At 34.8% G+C, this 18,757-nt stretch overlaps 1 protein-coding gene across 3 annotated transcripts in view; it reads left to right on the top strand.

Moving 5' to 3' along the window:
- NRK (Nik related kinase) overlaps window positions 1–18,757 on the top strand; it is a 138,394-nt gene that overhangs the window by 77,124 nt on the left and 42,513 nt on the right. For all 3 annotated transcript variants that reach the window (XM_073888783.1, XM_073888782.1, XM_025865125.2), the window contains exons 8-15: window positions 1,649–1,779; window positions 3,439–3,493; window positions 8,336–8,414; window positions 9,480–9,655; window positions 10,882–10,945; window positions 11,367–12,543; window positions 14,549–14,656; window positions 17,630–17,697. In XM_073888783.1, the coding sequence (XP_073744884.1) occupies window positions 1,649–1,779; window positions 3,439–3,493; window positions 8,336–8,414; window positions 9,480–9,655; window positions 10,882–10,945; window positions 11,367–12,543; window positions 14,549–14,656; window positions 17,630–17,697 (1,858 nt within the window). The remainder of the gene's footprint in view (window positions 1–1,648; window positions 1,780–3,438; window positions 3,494–8,335; window positions 8,415–9,479; window positions 9,656–10,881; window positions 10,946–11,366; window positions 12,544–14,548; window positions 14,657–17,629; window positions 17,698–18,757) is intronic.

Here is an 18,757-nt window from a genome sequence, read left to right as displayed (position 1 = left end):
TGAAAATTCTGTCGCAAAGTCCATGCGCTAAAGCTTATGTACTTTACTCTGTAGGATAGACCTTTTAGCACTGGATTAGAATTCAATCAGGCTTATTTTACGTATAACCATTATACATTTGGTTTTACATTTCTCAGATTCCAATATATTTTTAAGCAATATATTATAAGGAGAAGGTTGCAGAAGGCAAACCCGAGGACATCAGAGGGAGTGTTGAAAGGAAAGAGACTGGAAAGTGATCGTATTGTAATTGCAATTGATCAATAATCCTTACATTCTAGTACCGAGGTCATTAAAGAAAGGTTAAATTATACCACTGTTGAGATTTCATCTCTACTTTTATCTAAATTTCAGGCTTTTCTTTTTTCCTTTTCTTCCGTCCATCACTTGTCTTCTATTCTTTTCCCCTTTCATTTTCTTCCCTGAATGTCATATATATTAGCTCATGGACTTCATAGGTATCTCTTGGCCCTTAAAGTTGGCCCTCAGGGGATAGTAAGAATGCTGAGCTTTGATTTAATGTATTCTCAAAAAAATATCTAGATGGGCGCCTGGGTGGCTCAGTTGGTTAAGCGACTGCCTTCGGCTCAGGTCATGATCCTGGAGTCCCGGGATCGAGTCCCACATTGGGCTCCCTGCTCAGCGGGGAGTCTGCTTCTCCCTCTGACCCTCTTCCCTCTCGTGCTGTCTCTCATTCTCTCTCTCTCAAATAAATAAATAAAATCTTTAAAAAAAATATCTAGATAATAAGATTGTTCAACACCCAGTGATGATTTTCACATATTACAGACATTTCTTGTTTTGTTAAATCCTTCCTTAAAGACTACTTTAAACTCTTAACTTTTTAATTTTTCATTTCTTCTCCTAAGTTTTTCAAACTACTGTTCAGTCAGTGTTGTTCTCCATCTTTTAGATTCCTGGAAACCATTCTAAATTAGAAAATCTACTTCATTTTTCATCCCTGAAAAAATTCATCTACTTTCATTTTTCATCTTATTTTTTCTGGACTAAATAACCCCAGTCTACTTTAGCCTTTTTTTCTGTTACTGAGGATACCATACTAAATATTTTCATATAATGTATCCCACAGATGAATAGAAGACTGAACTTTTATAGTCTAAGCTAAGATATAGATACCACAGTAAATATTTGCATCTGATTCAGAAGATCTGTAGAAAAACTTAAACTAAATTCTAGCAGAAAACTCATTTTTCTTCATTGGTGTAATAGAACTTTCTAATGTCATGAGTGAGGCTTCCCAATAAACTACTAATAGGTTTTAGATTTCTTAGATGTTGTTTATAGTGCTGGTGTTCCTCCAGCTTGGTGGCAGGTCCAAACACTACATATGTTATCACTTCAGAGGTTCAGGGTATACTGATGGAAATTTATTTTTAATATTCATGGTAAACTTTCAGCCAAACCTACTGTAGATTTATAATAGCACTTCTGAGTCTCTTTCCAACATAAATAGCAGCAAAAGCCTATTTCCCAGTATTCCTGGAGTAGACTTCATGGTAAAGTTTTCTGGGCTGGAATGAAAATCTGTTATCCATTGTGGATTTTCTATTGGCTTTCCAAGTTAAAGCAATAACTTATTGAGCTTTTGTTACTGATTAATTATTTTGACATATGCTGAATTTTGCAGTGGATTTTGGAGTGAGTGCCCAGGTGAGCAGAACTAATGGGAGGAGAAATAGTTTCATCGGAACACCATACTGGATGGCACCTGAGGTGATTGACTGTGACGAAGATCCAAGACGCTCCTATGATTACAGAGTAAGTGTGAGCATTCAGATAGTGGGAATCAAAGTTTGGAAAGGACTTTTGACTAATGTTTATTTTAAAATGATAAAAGAATAAAAAGCAGGCAACTCCTTCTTTCATGTTAAACTCTAATAAGAAATACTAGTTGCTATTCATATATGTGGTTTGATTATATGCATAAATATAATATTTTTTAAGAATTTAGACAAAGTAGACCATGGGGAATTACCTATATTTGAGGAATAATGTCTAATTCATGTTGCTTGCAACTTCTTGGGGAAAATATTATATTATGTGACTTTATATGGAAATTTAACTTCCAGGGGCAGAGAACTTTGTAAACTGAAAAATGAATGAATGTAAAGCCAATTATTAATCCCCACAGTAACTAAGCTCCAAAAAGAAAAAAATAATAATTTGATTACTCAGGGTAATGGAGAAAATCCTTGTCATGGTTCACTTCCAAACCACTGAAAATCAGTGGAATAGACAAATTAACAATTCATGCTATTTATTAAAATTTCCACTGAAACTGCAATTTGGACAATATACATCTACATACACATTTCAAAAAAGCTGATGTGGAAAGAAAACTCTCCATTTGCTATAGACTGGAAAAACCACACTCACTCTTCACATTATAAGTCATCCAAACAATTCATTGTGGTTTTCGTTATGTGGAACCTAGGACTCAATACTTGAAGTTGATAATTCAAGTCTCATCTCTTTTCCCTTTCCCTTAAATGCCCTCTGCTTGATCTGCAAGCAGATCTATTGAGAGCTTATAGTCTAGTGCTATTACAGGCTATGGAGACTATGGAAGCATAATGTTCTTTTAAGTGGCTTGCTGTAAAATCTTTTAAGTGGATGCCTTATACCTCTACAAATCTTTGCAGTCTTCCAAGGACTTTCACTTATATTAATTATTTATTTTTAATTTTCAGCCCCATGTAAATTGAAAGAAAGCTTCAACTTACACCATCACAATAATCCTTTGAAGCTAAGAAATCTATTAACTGAGATTCTCAGAATTCAGTTAACTTGTGTAGGAGTCATCCAGCCAGGCAGTGTACCTCCAGCCCTGTGCTCTTTTCACATTCTAAAAAACAAAGTACAGTTAATAGTGAGGATAATTTCCTTGAGCCTCTTAGAATCTAATTTCCTAGACTAACAATAATTATATTCTCAATTACTATATTCAGGGAACTGACTAAAAGTGCTTTTATATAGGTTATTTCATTTAATACTCATACCAGTGCTATGAGATGCATATCATTATTATCTCTATTTTATATACAGTGAAACTGAGGTACAGAGAGTTAAATCATTTACCTAAGATGGCACAGCTAATACATCTGTGTGATAGGATTTATTCACAGCAAGCTCCTTTTGCTATTTCAGTTAAGGCCACAACAGCGGTACATTCAAGGTGAATTTTCCTTACACTGAACCCTGTCCCATATCATCCTGTTGTGTAGTGCAGTTACTGGCTGATCACAAGCTCAGCTAACGTCTTCCTATAACACCAGCCTATAATGAAGCTTCATTGCAGAAAACCCATAAAATGGCTCTGGCATTGACACTCCCCCACCCAAAGACTGTTTTGAGATTCTAAATACTATCAGTTTCCCATTGTTAAATTACTTTTTGGGGTCATTTTCTCTTTTGCAGAGTGATGTGTGGTCCGTGGGAATCACTGCTATTGAAATGGCCGAGGGGGCTCCTCGTGAGTAAAAATGTTTATTTATTAAAAAGTTGGGGAAACATGCTGTACAAATCTGCCACTTGTACCAGTCAACTTGTACTGGTCACACAGGTGCCACACTATGCCAAACTGTAAATGGTGGCCTTTTCAATGATTATCAAATGTTCTAGTCAGAATGGCCAGATATATCTATAAAGATTTTGCGCTTTTCCCTTATGATACCTTATTTTAGGCTATTGACTGTTGTTTCAATTTGGCCTCAAAGTATTTGGTACTGACAGTCCTGACTAATGAGAATCTAAAGTCATTCTAGTACATAGTGATTGGTGGAATATTTAGGTTCCAGAACATTTATAGTCACACACTGCTACTGCTTCAGAATGTGATAGTTAAGAAAATCTTCCAGTGTGTCATTGAAATCAAACCAATCCCCTACCTTGGGAATTCAGGTCTTCTTGTTTTTGTTTTTGTTTTTGTTATTGTTTTTGTTTTTTCATTTGAAGTAAGTCCAGCTCACCTTTGGTGCTTTCTTTGCTCCTTTTAGCCGCTCCAGTGCCCTTAATTGCTCAGAAGGCTCAATTTCCTCTTGTTTCTCCCTCATCTCCATCATTTAAATCATCTGTCAGAATCCTGTTCTCTCAGGACACTGCTTTCTGATAGAAAAGTGAAATGGAAAATGTGAACTTGGATATAAATGATTGCTAACCATCTAATGTATGACCCCCATAAGCAGAGCATATTCATTTCTTCAATATCTAAATCTAAAGATATAAATGATAAATGCATTCCTGGTATTGTTGGATGAGAAGTGAGGAAATGCCTGGAGTGTTTGCTGGAGGGCAGGCAAGTGGGGGTGGAATTTCTTTGCTTCCACCTTTCTAAGGAGGTCCTGTAGGTTCCCACGTTCCTACATGCTCTATCTCCACAATGTCCACCCAACAAACTTTATAAATTTGGGCTATCTTGGTACTGTGTTTCAAGGTCAATGGGAGTAATTTCAAGGGGTAGAAATAATGGTAACATGATTGCTAAGAATTCCCGGTGTTCCTTAGAATATCACAGAAGAGGCTTAGATTAAATCTGGGACAGATATGAAGGTCAGGCTGCTGCTGTCTCTCTTTTAGTGCCCTCCAAAACTACAAAGTATGTATGTTGGGTGAATAAAAAATTAATGATGGAAAAATTATATATACCACATATATAAAATTGAAATAAGAATGGGAAGATGCATATTATTCCTCCTCATCTCTTGAATATTTGTTTTTGTGAACATACTTAGATTATATGAGATTGATCAGCAGCTTCTCCTCCTCTTTTTCTTTCTCCTCCCCTTCCCCTCCCCTTCCTCCTCTTCCTCTTCTTCTTTCTCTTCCTCTTCCTCTTCTCTCTCTTCACAATATGGTATTGCGTATGAGTACTGATTCATGTTTTTATTTAGAATACATGATTGCATCAAGTAGTATCTATTTTTTCTGTTGTTTCTGAGTGTTCCTTACCATTTCTTTTCAAAACACTAGCTTTCTACGTTTTGCAGATTTGTATTTCCTGGTTCGTCTTTATTTTGTTTCATTTTTCTCACTCCAAAATATTAAATCATGGGAGAAAACTCACGGAAGGAGTGCAGAGGAGTTTTGCATGGAGTACACAAATGGCAAACTTCTTACAAAAGATGTGTAAGGACCAGGAGATTCTTAATTCACAATGAGAAAAAAAAATCGGACAAACATGCCTAAATGAGTAATTGGAATGCTGCAACTTTGGTCATGCGCAACTTGAAGTAGCCACACTGCTAAAATATTGGTCTTTTGCCAGCCTCCTATATTGCCTGGAGTATTAACTTTGGATGGAAATTATTGTCATTAATTTAACTGCAGAAATCCTCCAGGTTTTGATAATTATCATCTCAGAGGGGGTGGCCCTCCAAAGTGACAGTTACATGATAATTGCCTCTGAGGTCCAGATAACAAAATTTCTTTCTTTCTTGGTGAGTCTCTCCCAGAGAAGTAAAAAGAAAGGGAGAGTAACTTCTCACTGAAAGGGTGCTGTAGAGGCTGTCAGAGGAGGGAAGATCTGTACCATGCCACACCAGGACCTTCTTAAGTGCTTGTGTTCATTCTTCTTTATTTGTTTTGTTTCTTAAATTCCACATGAGTGAAATCAAATGGTGTCGGTCTTTCTCTGATTTATTTCATTTAGCATTATACCATCTATGAAATGTATTTTTAGAGGAGATTTGCTATTTCAAAGGAATGAAACTCTAGTGGTGAAACATTTAGGCAGGTTAGATATGGGATAAAGGGAGTGTTTACTGGCATTCCTAAAATTAGACTATATAGAAAACGTCTACTGTTTGACATACCTATGTGCTCCATTCCTTTGTGGAATTCTCATTTCCCTCAATGAAAACTTCCCTACTCTATGCTCTGACTCTTGACCCCTGGGGATGTTGTTGGTTGACTGCATGATGCTCAAATGTTAATAAATGACAATTGTTTAATATTGTACAAACCCACTTAAAATATGTTTAAAGGACAGAATCTAGTGACTGGACAGAGTAAAGGAATGAAGAGAATCAAATATGATCTTGATTATTTATTTACTTATTTATTTGAGAGAGAGCGTGTGAGAGAGAGTGTGCACGCAGATGCAAACCCATGAGTTGGGGGAGGGGGGCAGATGGGGAGAGAAAGGGAGGGGGAGAGAATCTCAAACAGACTCTGCACTGAGCCTGATGCAGGGCTCAATCTCAAGACTCTGGGATCATGACCTGAGCCAAAAAAAAGAGTTGAACCCTTAACTAACTGAGCCACCCAGGCACCCCGATCCTAATCTTTTCAGCTTGGGGATAATTCTGCCCTCAATTATAAACTTGTACGTCTGTTAATTTATACTTATGTAATTGAAAAAACATGACCTTTGAACAATTGCCTTTATATCACTCTAATGAAAGAACCCTGGGGAGTTTTTTCCTACTATTACAAGAGGCCAGTTCGGCATTGTCGTTTTTCTGGATATGTATTTTGGAGGAGAAAGGGTGACTCTAAAGAGTCATTAATATCAAATTGTCCTCACATGAATGACACACTTATGGTATTAGATAAAATTTGTTGGTGAGGATGTGGAGAAAGCGGAACCCTCTGGTACTGTTGGTGGGAATGCAAGTTGGTACAGCCACTCTGGAAAACAGTATGGAGGTTCCACAAAAAGTTAAAAATAGAACTACCCTATGATCCAGTAATTGCAGTACTGTGTATTTACCAAAAAACTACAAAAACATTAATTTGAGAGGATATATGCACCCCTACATTTATTGAAGCATTATTTACAATAGCCAAATTATGGAAGTGCCCATTGATAGATGAGTGGATAAAGAAGATGTGAAATGTATATATACATACATATATATATTCTGTGTATATATGTGTGTGTGTGTATACATTCTGTATACACACACACACAAACACACACATGAATATTATTCAGCCATAAAAAAAGAATGAAATCTTGCCATTTGCAACAACATGAATGAGCTAGAGTATTATGCTAAGTGAAATAAGTCAGTCAGAGAAAGACAGATACCATATGATTTCACTCATATATGGAATTTAAGAAACAAGACAAACAAAGAGAGAGAGAGAGAGAAATCAAGAAGCAGACTCTTAACTATAGAGAAAAGACTGATGGTTACCAGAGAGGAGGGTGGGTGGGAGGAGGGGTGAACTAGGTGATGGGGACCAAAAAGTACACTTTTCTTGATGAGCACTGAGTAATGTACATAATTGTTGAATCATTATATTGTATACCCGAAAATAATATAATACTGTGTGCTAACTATACTGGAATTAAAGTTAAAAACTTAATAAAATAAAAAATATATATATGAAGAAAAAAAATTTAAAGCATGGCTCTCCTTCGGGGATTTTTTGCACTGCCAGTTTTCTTTAATCAAAACTCAAGAGGAAATAAGTGAAGTGAGACATATTTAAATGCTTATAAGAAAGCTTATAGAAAATTCTCAGACCAACAAGGTAATGAATTTATATGGCACATAATGGAATAGGCTTTTCTTTGTATAGCTGTGTGTTTCAAAAAGTGAATGGAAGTCCTATAATTTGGCACAGACTTGAAGTGCCAGATAGTTAAAATCTTTATTATAATACCAATAGCTAATATTTATTAAGTGCCTACTCTATGCCAGACACTTACATGTAGGTTAATCGTCATGGCAACTCTTTGAAAGAATTCTTAATTTTTTTTCAGATAAAGAAACCAAGGCACAGATAGGTTAATTTGCCTGAGTCACAAAGGAAGAGCTAGGATTTGAACTCAAGTGATCTTACTCTAGAGGGTGTGTTTTAATAGTTAGTTACACTATATCTCCTCTTTTCCTGGGACTGTCGGTTTCCAAAACAGATTCTTCTCATCTTTTTAGACTGCTAAATCGTTCTTTATATATTATTGTGCTTAGCTACTCATTTGGTTGACTTTTTAAGCCTATAATGACATATTTCAATTTTATAAGTATAGATACCTATAACACAAAATACAGAAGAGTGTTTGTCTCTATTTTTTGTTTACTTCTCTAGATAGAGATCACCAATCATACATTTTGAAATTTTTATCCAGTGTAGTTTATTATTAATTTGCCACACCTGTCAATGGTGAAACTTGAGGATCTTATATAATGGACTGTTTGTATGAAAATGAACTTTTCCTGTAACTACATTATTTTGTATCTATTTATTTCTTAGTGTCTATTCAACATGATATGTGAAAGAACACTGAGAAGCCCCTCTGGAATGAGGAGTGTGCTCTGTTGTTACCCTTCTCATTCATTCTAAACACATCTATTTTCCTTTGCAGCCCTGTGTAACCTTCAGCCTTTGGAAGCCCTCTTTGTTATTTTGCGGGAATCTGCCCCCAAAGTCAAATCCAGTGGATGGTAAAGATGAATGACTTAATCTCCTAAACACATTAACTTGCCATTTTTTATGTAGGAAATGAGTTTTAATTAATTTCGTAGTCCTTTTTCAACATCTTTGTTGGACAGTATTTCCTAAAAACTAATACGTTAACTGGGGGGTCTTAATGATTAGTTTTCATTAAGAGCTAGCTAGCCAACTAGACATAAGTAATACCTTCCATAGTATATTATGATAACATCACTGCCCTGGAATTAATGGCATGTTCAGTTGTTTCTCCATTAATGGCATGGACCAATAGAAATCATTTGTGACATTTCTCACTGTGCCTAGATAGGCAGTCAGTGATTGTGATATACAGCTCAGTTGTTCAGCCCATTAAACTAAACATCCACAGACCTGGAGAAGAGGATTTGTTCTCCCAGGGTGTTACAGACCAACTAACTTGGGAACCCTTTATACTGAAGCTTTTTGATTGAGTGTCAGAAGCTCTTGCTTATTAGTATTTATTGCTTGCCCTGCTAGAAGTGGTGGCTGTGATTTGATTGCTGACATTTTTCCTTGTGATTCAATTTAACCCTTCCCCCAGATTCAGGCTTTCTGGACACTTCTGTTTTCATGAACCATTTTATAAGATTAGTTAGTCCTGGTGCTATTAACACCTTTTTTTTTTTAAATCATTGCATTTACAACTATGTAGCTCAAAATGCATGTAGTCAAGTGAAACATTCAGACTTCAAAGAATGACTTCTGTGGGCTGACCAATCTAGATACATGTTCAACATATATCACATTAACCACTCCATTGCCATCCCACCAATTGACTTTTTACCATGTACATACTTCTGAACTCATTGAAGTTTCTATTACTATTTAAATGCCATTGACTCTGGCTCATCTGAGGTTTGAGTGGTATTTTATAATGTATATTGTCAAGCTGCAGGACATATGGCAGTTGAAAAGACAATTATAACTAGGCAATTCTCTCCAAAAATATGACCTGCAGAGTGGCATATGTGTGACGATGGGAGAAGATATGGCAAGCCTGAGGATGCTTTTTTATCCCTTTGACTCATTTCTTTTAGGTCTCGCAAGTTCCACAATTTCATGGAAAAGTGCATGATAAAAAATTTCCTATTTCGTCCTACTTCTGCAAACATGCTTCATCACCCTTTTGTTCGGAATATAAAAAATGAAGGACACGTTGTTGAGTCATTGAAGAAGCATCTTACAGGAATCATTAAAAAGAGACAGAAAAAAGGTTGGAATATGTCAACTTTCATTTTACTGGAATGGATATTTAGATGAGAGCTGAGTTTATTCATTTTTGTCAGGAAAAATAATATTTAAGAATTAGATTAAAAGTAAAAATTCTGAGGCCTTCCATATTTAGTTTTTCCACTAATATGCCATGTGCAGTTAATTATCTCTCCCCTGATCATCTGTATATATATGATTATAAATTGTCACCAATTACAACTGGCAAGTGTTCATATTTATAAAAACCATGAAAGCATCAAGAAGAATTTTGTGATGTGCCAATTTTATTTTAAGAAAACTCCTAACTAAACAGATAAAATAAATAAAAAAGGTAACAAAATCTATATCTTACTGTTCTTTTTTGGTTGATATTTTAATTAACTCCAATGAGATAAATAGATTTGTAATTGTCTATTGACGACTGTGAATTTTGAAGTAATTTCTGTGTACCATACTAAGTTTGTTTTATGCACTAATCTCCAAGTATAAGAAGTAATTAAAAGGACTAATTTATACAAGTAAAAGTTAGTTTCTATATATTAATGCCAAAAATGGCAGGATGGATTTTCATCAAATCCAGATTAAACTACTTAGGAAGTTTTAACTTTGTATTGTATGGCATATTCCACGTTTAAATTGGGGCTCCATGGGCAGTGTTGACAGTGGTGATATAATGGAAAAGGGGAAACTCGAAACATAGTCATTCTCAGAATAGCTACAGGATAAATTGCAGTAGAGTTTCTTCCATCTACATAACTATATGTATCCTATTTTGGAGTGAGAAGCAGCAGAATTTAATTTATTTAACCATGGGTGAAAATTCACTGGACCAGCATCACAAAAACCAGCTAGTCTCAAATGGGTGCAGGAAGACCCCATTTCTATTTGAGAATTTGCTAATTTCCAGAGTTGCAAGACTTCCAAAATATTACCTCCAGGAAAAGTCACATTTATGTGGGAATTACATAGATGTAAATACAGTTGCCCTAAACACTTTTATTTAGGAAATTCAAAAGAACACTCTTGTTTGTAAGCTTCTATATTTCAGTACAGCACAGCAGAAATGAAAGAAGCTGAACATGTTGAATGTGTTAAGTGTAAAATCCAGAATTTAGATTTTTACTTTCTCATTGGAAAGACCAATGATCCTGAAGTGAATTACAAGACTAAGGTAGATTACACTAATATCTGCTGCTTTTGCCTTGTTTTTTTCTCTTTTATAAAAAGGAATACCTCTGATCTTTGAAAGAGAAGAAGCTATTAAGGAGCAATACACCATGAGAAGATTCAGGTGTGTTAGATAAATTACAAATATAATTTGTTGTTAGCAATTTATGTAAGACAGTTGATTCTATTCTGTTGGCATTTGGCTCAGAAGAGTTTAATCCCTTCTGATACAACAAATAACAGCTCTCTCTATATTTTCAAGAGATATTTGAATGGAAATGTTAAGGAAAGATTGTTATTACTACTCAAAGAATCTTTAATTTCTGGCACTAGAATGATCAGGTAGAATATTAGATAATTAATATTGAGTATATTTGTAATACAAAGAATATTTCAGACATTACAGGAATGATTCAAAAAAATTTGCTGAAAGTATTTTTATTGCACAAAACTTCCATTTTTTAAAATAAAGGCATTTTCCCCAAGTGGCTTCACTTTACTGACAATTATTACTATATAGCAATCATTTGTATGTTTATTTCTAGAGGACCTTCTTGTACTCATGAGCTTCTGAGACTGCCAACCAGCAGTAGATGCAGACCACTTAGAGTTCTGCATGGAGAACCCTCTCAGCCAAGGTGGTTACCTGATCGAGAAGAGCCACAGGTCCAGGCACTTCAGCATCTACAGGGAGCAGCCAAGGTGTTCATGCCACTACAGGCTCAGGACAATGCACCTAGGCCTCTACAGGGGCAAGCCCAGGCACCTCAGCGACTACAAGGGGCAGCTCGGGTGTTTATGCCACTACAGGCTCAGGTTAAGGCTAAGGCATCTAGGCCCCTACAGATGCAGATTAAGGCACCTCCACGACTACGGAGGGCAGCCTGGATGCTCATGCCACTACAAGCTCAGGTTAAGGTACCTAAGCCTCTACAGGTACAGGCCCAGGTACCAAAAGAGCAGCAGGTTCAGGCTGCTCAGGCCCAGCCCCAGACATCAGAAGAGCCACAAGATCTGGACCAGGTACCAGAGGAATTTCAGGGGCAAGATCATGAACCTGAACAACAACAAAGGCAGGGTCAGGCCCCTGAACAACAGCAGAGGCAGAACCAGGTACCTGAACAGCAGCTGGAGCAGAACCAGGTACCTGAACAGCCAGAGGTACAGGAAGAGGCTGCTGAGCCTACACAGGCAGAGAATGAGTCAGAGGAACCTGAGGCATTACGAGTACATGCCCAGGTGTTCCTGCCCCTACTGTCACAGAACCACCATGTGCTGTTGCCACTACATTTGGATACTCAGGTACTCATTCCAGTAGAGGGGCAAACTGAAGGGTCACTTCAAGCACAGGCCTGGGCACTAGAGCCCCCACAGGCAGTTGGCTCAGTTCAAGAACTGATAGAGGGACTATCAAGAGACTTACTTCGAGCACCAAACTCACATAACTCAAAGCCACTTGGTCCACTGCAAACCTTGATGGAAAACCTGTCTTCAAACATGTTTTACTCTCAACCAGAACAGGCACAGAAGAAAAAATCGAAAGTTTCTAGTCTAAGGCAGGCATTGGCAAAAAGATTATCACCAAAGAGGTTCCGGGCAAAGTTATCAAGGAGACCTGAAGAGTTTGAGCTCTCAGATTTAGAAGCCTGCAGGCAAAGGCGCCAGCGCAGATGGGAGGATATCTTTAATCAGCATGAGGAAGAATTGAGACAAGTTGCAAATGTAAGAGTTTCAGATATTTTTACTGAATCAAATATGCAGAGAAAACATGCTAGTACATGCTCATGTTTCCCTCTTTTAAGACCAAATGAAATAAATATTCCTTATGTGCCAGAGAAGATTAATTTGATAATTTGTACTTCAAATAAGTTATCTTAAAATTTACAGATAATTATGACTAAATTTGAAAAAGAAAAATTGGCTTGGATGATCCAGGTAATTGCTTAATATCTTTGTAGAGATATAGCTTTAATTATTAACTAATAAAGGGACACCGTAACGACATTTAAAATTACTATTTTGGATCTTTGAAAATTACTGTCATAGTTCCAAGTTTCAAATATAACTCATTAAAAATAAACACAGAAAACAACTTTGGTTTTGCTCCCCAACCTCTAAGTTAATTTGTCTTTCTTCCGATAGAATGCTGAACTGTGCTATTTAAGTGAATTATACTATTTTTTTTTAATTTCAGGATGTTTAAATCAAAGTTAAAATAAAACAGAACAGCAGTTTACAAAACATTTTGTATTTACCATATGTATCACTTGTCTCACTAATTTTCCACCATTTTACATAATTAATCAATGAAATCTCTGCATAGAACATGACACAAGTTACAGATTCATCTCTGGACTCTTTTGAAATGCAATATGTTAATATCATTATCTTATTTGCAAATAGTCAAAACTTCATTCTTTCAAATTCTCTAATATAAGTGAATATAATTTGGTTGGTGTTGATGAATTCAATCTGGCAGATCTAATCTGACAATGAAGGGTTTGTGGGCTTTATAAGCAAATTAATGAGGTCAATAGGATTAGGAGAGCACTTGTTTTCTAATACTTCACAACATCCGTTTACATAAAGGAATCCTAAATTAAACCCTGGTATCAACATCAGTTCATCTAATAATAATTAATGTAGTAATTATAAATGTATCTTGTCTGAATGTCTGGATAAGTGAATCTTTTGGCTTGTCCATTGAGCCAATTAAACTAATGTTATTTCCCTAACACGTTTAACAAGCAACGAAAGGCCCAAAAGGGGAAATGGGTGTCTACTCTCAATAAAGGGGGAGATAGGAAGAGAAAGAAACCATATAGAGAAGTGGAGGTATGAGTCTAGAATGGTGATATTTGCCTGAAATTAAGGCATCTAAAATGCTAGTGACTAATTTCAATGAGGACTAGTAACAATTAAATCTAATGGGTTTTGCATTTATGAAAGAGACTTGTATGCATCCTTGCAAGACTCATAGCTTTGCTAGCATGACACATACTTATTGTCATTTGGTGTTTTAAATGTACATGTGAGAAGCCATTCTAAACTGGAAGAAAAAGTCAGTAAATAATATTTACCAATCCCATGACTCTAGGATCTTGTACAGGCATTTATATCTTTGTATGTGATTTTTAAAGAAAATATAAAAAATTGATACTAACTCAAAGTCATGGATCTTTTGAATTGCCTAAAGATTTGTTAGCATTTAGAGATGTATGTGAATTCTTCAACTAACCAAAGAAAAAACTCATTTTCATTACTCTCTGTGAATTGAAGAAATAATACTGATTGGCTTCAATGTGAAAACAGAAACTTTCCTAAATTCCTAGAGCTCAGTTAGTGAGAAATATTTGCACTGCTGTGTTATAGATCTTCCACTGCACAGGAGGACCGAGCTTCATAGTTATAATTGCCTACTAAATGTGACAGTTTGGGGTTATGAGTTAAGCTTTAAACCAGATATTCTTAACCTGGGTCTAATAGATTAGCTGCAGGTGTTCAGTGATCCCCCTGAAAATATATGCAGACATGTGTGTCTATATGCAGTTAGAATCTCCTCAGATTCTAAAGGGAATCCAGAACCAAAACCTATTAGAATCTACTGGTTTAAATCAATTTTAATATTTGAAAATTATTCTAAGTTGTACATTGTGAAGATAAAGTTGCTCCTATCATTTGCTTTTTAACAACAATTAAAATATTTATTATCCTTTTTGTTTCAAAGGACAAAGAAGATGAATCATCAGACAATGATGAAGTATTTCATTCAATTCAAGCTGAAGTCCAAATAGAACCATTGCAACCATACGTTCCAAATTCTAAAGGAAATGAGGTAAGTTTCTCAGTATGAGTTGCTGTGACATTAATAAGTGCCTAGAACAGTGGTTCTTAAACTTTTTGGTCTCAGGGTATCTTTATACTCTTAAACATTGAAGACCCCAAAAACCTTTTGTTTATGTGGATTGTGTCATTCAATATTTAATGAATTAGACATTAAAATAAAACATTTTAAATATTTATTAATTCATTTAAAAGTAAATAAAAGTATTACATGTGAACATAAGAAACAAAGTTTTAATAAAAAATAAGTATTTTATATTTTACTTAATGGAAAACAACTGGATTCTCATATCTGCTTCTGCATTCAATTTGTTGCCATATGTTTAGTTTGAAGTATATGAGTAAAACTGGCTTCTCACATATAAGTAGCTGGAAAGGGAGGATTTTCATAGCTTTTTCAGATAATTGTGGATATTCTTTGATAATACACCAAAACTACAGAAGTGGAATTTAAAACCCTATCAGTGAAATTTTGCATATTCAGAAATATTAAAATCCATTGTTCTATTGTATACTATGAATAGATGTTTTGCTCATGCACAATTTTGTATCTTCATACATTGGTTAGTTGGAAAACATTGGTTCAATGTGTATGTAGATCTTTCCAAATATTTACACATTTCATTATACAACATCAATAAACAGCATTTGTTAATGTCACCAATTTCATCAGAAAAATGACTGAGTATTGATAAGTCAAGTGCATGGTGACAGATAATAAATTTAAAATTTTAATTTTCACTTCAAAGCTCAATTTTATCATTGCTAACAAATAACATCAGTTGTTTTTTTCCTTGAATTGACAGGCTAACTTCATTGATTTTAAATAAAATGCCTGCCAAATACCCAAGTTGAATAATCATAGTTTGTCTTGTCAGTCATTCTTTTAAGTAAAAATGTTGCCAATAAAACCTTGGGTAGTTCAGCTTGTAACACAATCACACATACCTTTTCCCTTGATTGTTCTGGGATGTAGTTTATGACAGGTTCTGGGTCATTTAATATGTGATTTATTTTTTTATATTCATATGAATAATCAAGTCAGTCCTCATGTCTAGGTTGACTTCTGTTTTCAGGACTATATTAACATCATTTAGCTTAGGGTATTGGTGAGGCCCAAGTTGCCGTTTCAATTCCCATGTGGACAAGGTATTATCATCATAGCCAGCATTCTTAACAGCTAGCCACCTAAAAATTTTTTGGTCACTAAGGATGAGCAAGTTGCTGGGTGAAGAACTCAGAAATTCTTGCCTTACTAATAGTGGGTCAGGAGTCTCATTGTTGTCCTTACTCAGCACAAGGGCCCTAGATCACTATATTTCTTTCTTCTAGATGCTTCAGAGTAGGCCACTATGATGACTTTCATGGACAATTATTCTTTTTAAAATATGTTACTTCTGATACTAGCAGTCCTCTGAAGTAAATAACAGAGTATTGCTTTATAAATACTAACCACTGGCAGAAGGAACATAAGCTGGATTGTATTATTTAATTACAAGAGGCCTTATGTCTCTCTCTCTCTGCCTTATTAAATTATGACTTTCCTCCTACTCTCAGATAATAATTATTACCTTAAACATATGTTTTTAAGCAGTAAATATAATGAGTTGTGCCTGATTGGTTTAGAATGCATCATTTGCCTTATATATACTATTCTTACTAATCATCTTCCCATTTTTTGGACCAAATACAGCCAATTCATATCAGGTATTAGCTTTTCTTATTTTTGGCCTTTTCTGAGTAATCCTGGTCTCTGGTTTACTAATGTCAATAAACTTTCTGAGACCAGTTTCATAAACCAAGAGGCCTAGACGGGGTCAATATGATGCCAGGTATCTGAATCAAATGTGGAAAAAGTCAGATGCTTATCATGCATACTGCCAAACATCTGGTTACATTTGGAAGCGTTCATTTGCAAAACATGTGAACAATTAACAACATTTTTTGTTTCCTACCCATCTGTCTGATAGAGTTTAAAGACAACCTTAATAAGTCACTACATAGAGAGAAATAGTGTAGTAAGGTTAGTGTAGTTTCTAGAAACTATAGAGTGACTTTATCACATGAAAATGCTAGATTTTTAAAAAATGTAACATGTTTAGTTTTTCTTTCTAAGGAATCTACTGTGGCTGCCTCATTGAATGTCAAAATAGCCTATTTTTTGGTTAGCTAAAAGCTATTTTAAGTAGAAACCTAATGATATAAAACTAAATGAGGCAAGGTAATACTACATGGTCCTATCTACTAATGTTGGCAGAAAATAAATCTGCCCCACTGACAGATGCTGGCTCATTTTATGTGATCTTAAGTATTTTTCTATATTAGATGAATGAATAATTATTAGAAACCAAATTAATTCATTTAGAATTGAAAAAGTATTGGAACACTGATTATGACATTACAGTCCAATTGTAAAGTTTCTGGAAGGTGGGACACTTCTGACACTTGAGAGATTTTAATGATGTGTTGTATGTGTGTTACAACTTTTGAAAATCTAGGGTTAACTTAAAAGGGTAAGTGAGTGAGAAGTTTGAGCTTAAATTCTGAGAAATTTGGACTCTACATAAAAGTAATATGAAAACATAGAAAGCATTAAATTAGCAGTTGAGGGACTTACATTCTGATTATAAATATTCTTTAACTTGATGTAAAATTCTTAGAAAAGTGATTTTTCCTCTCTGAGGTACAGATTCCTCAAAAATAAAATTAGAGTGTTTGATTATATAATCTCCAGAATCTGTTATTATACTAAAATTCAAGAATACCATGAGAAATTATGGTTAAGCAGTTCTAATGTTATACTATAAGTAATTATTAAAATACAATCTAGTTATGAAAATCAGATTTTGTAAGTTAGATTTTTAGTAAACTATCTTTATATGAAGAAAGGAATTTTTCCCATGACTTAATATTTCAAAAGAATTTATGATAAAATATTTTACCAAAGTATTTCATTGTCTTTAAGGTCCAAGAAAGATCTACTTCAGTGCCTTACAATCAGGATTGTGAACACCATGTCAAGTTCTCTTCAAAGTATGTTTCTCTGATTACTATATTCAAATTACTCACGATTTACTATTACATGGAACATTAAAGCATATTTATTTGGCACTAAGTTTTGTGTAAAGTGAAAACTAAAATATTAATGAAAACATCATCACTAGTGATATTGTCAGCCTGTATTTAAAATGTTAACTGCAGTAATTCATTAACTAGATCTTTCATATTTGGACATACTGTAGTCTTAGTATCATTTAGTTTAATAATTTGCTGATAAGATCCACAATTTAATAAAAGAAATGTCAATGAATTCTTTGACAGATTTCAATTGGTACTTTATAATAAAAAGATGTGAAACTTCATATGTATCATGTACTTCAATTATACATCTTATCATGTAGTACATCATGAATATCATGTACTTGTACTACATGTTAAAATACACACACAATTCCTAACTTCAGAAGCTGATGCTATGGAATGGGCAAGCTTGAAATGACCTATGGGAAAAATCAAATCTAAAACTCAGTATTATATTAATGATATTTTATCCTGGTAACTATATTTTTTATCTCTGTAATATTGGTGATCTTCAGTAATTTTCAAAGATCATATTTCATATTTTAGATGTTATGTGCAAAGTGTTATATTTGAAAGCTAAATAAATTTGTTTATTTATTTATTTAAAGATTTATTTTAGAGAGAAAGAAAGAGCACAAGCAGGAGAGGCAGAGGCAGAGGGAGAGAGAATCTGAAGCAGACTCCATGCTGAGCACAGAGCCTAATGTGGAGCTCAGTCTCACAACACTGAGATCACAACCTGGGCCAAAACTAAGAGTTGGACCCTTAACTGATTGTGCCACCCAGGTGCCCCTGAAAGCTAAATTTTAATGTAGATTTTCCTTGAAAATCATACCCCTTCCAACTCCAGATTATAATGGAGAGAATTTAGCCTATATTCATTCACTCAGTCATTCACTAAATATTTATTGAGCACCTGCTATAGTCAAGATACTGAACAGTGTGGTCAGATTGCATAGAGTTGATGGTATGTAGTATGTATATTACTACCTCATTATTATATAAAGCCCTA

The sequence above is a fragment of the Callorhinus ursinus genome, unplaced genomic scaffold (assembly GCF_003265705.2).
Source record: "Callorhinus ursinus isolate GAN/ISIS: 27379988/994484 unplaced genomic scaffold, GSC_fseal_2.0 scaffold95, whole genome shotgun sequence".
Classification (NCBI taxonomy): Eukaryota; Metazoa; Chordata; class Mammalia; order Carnivora; family Otariidae; genus Callorhinus; species Callorhinus ursinus.
Note: the sequence above shows the minus strand (reverse complement) of the source record. Positions and strands in the feature narration are given on the sequence as shown.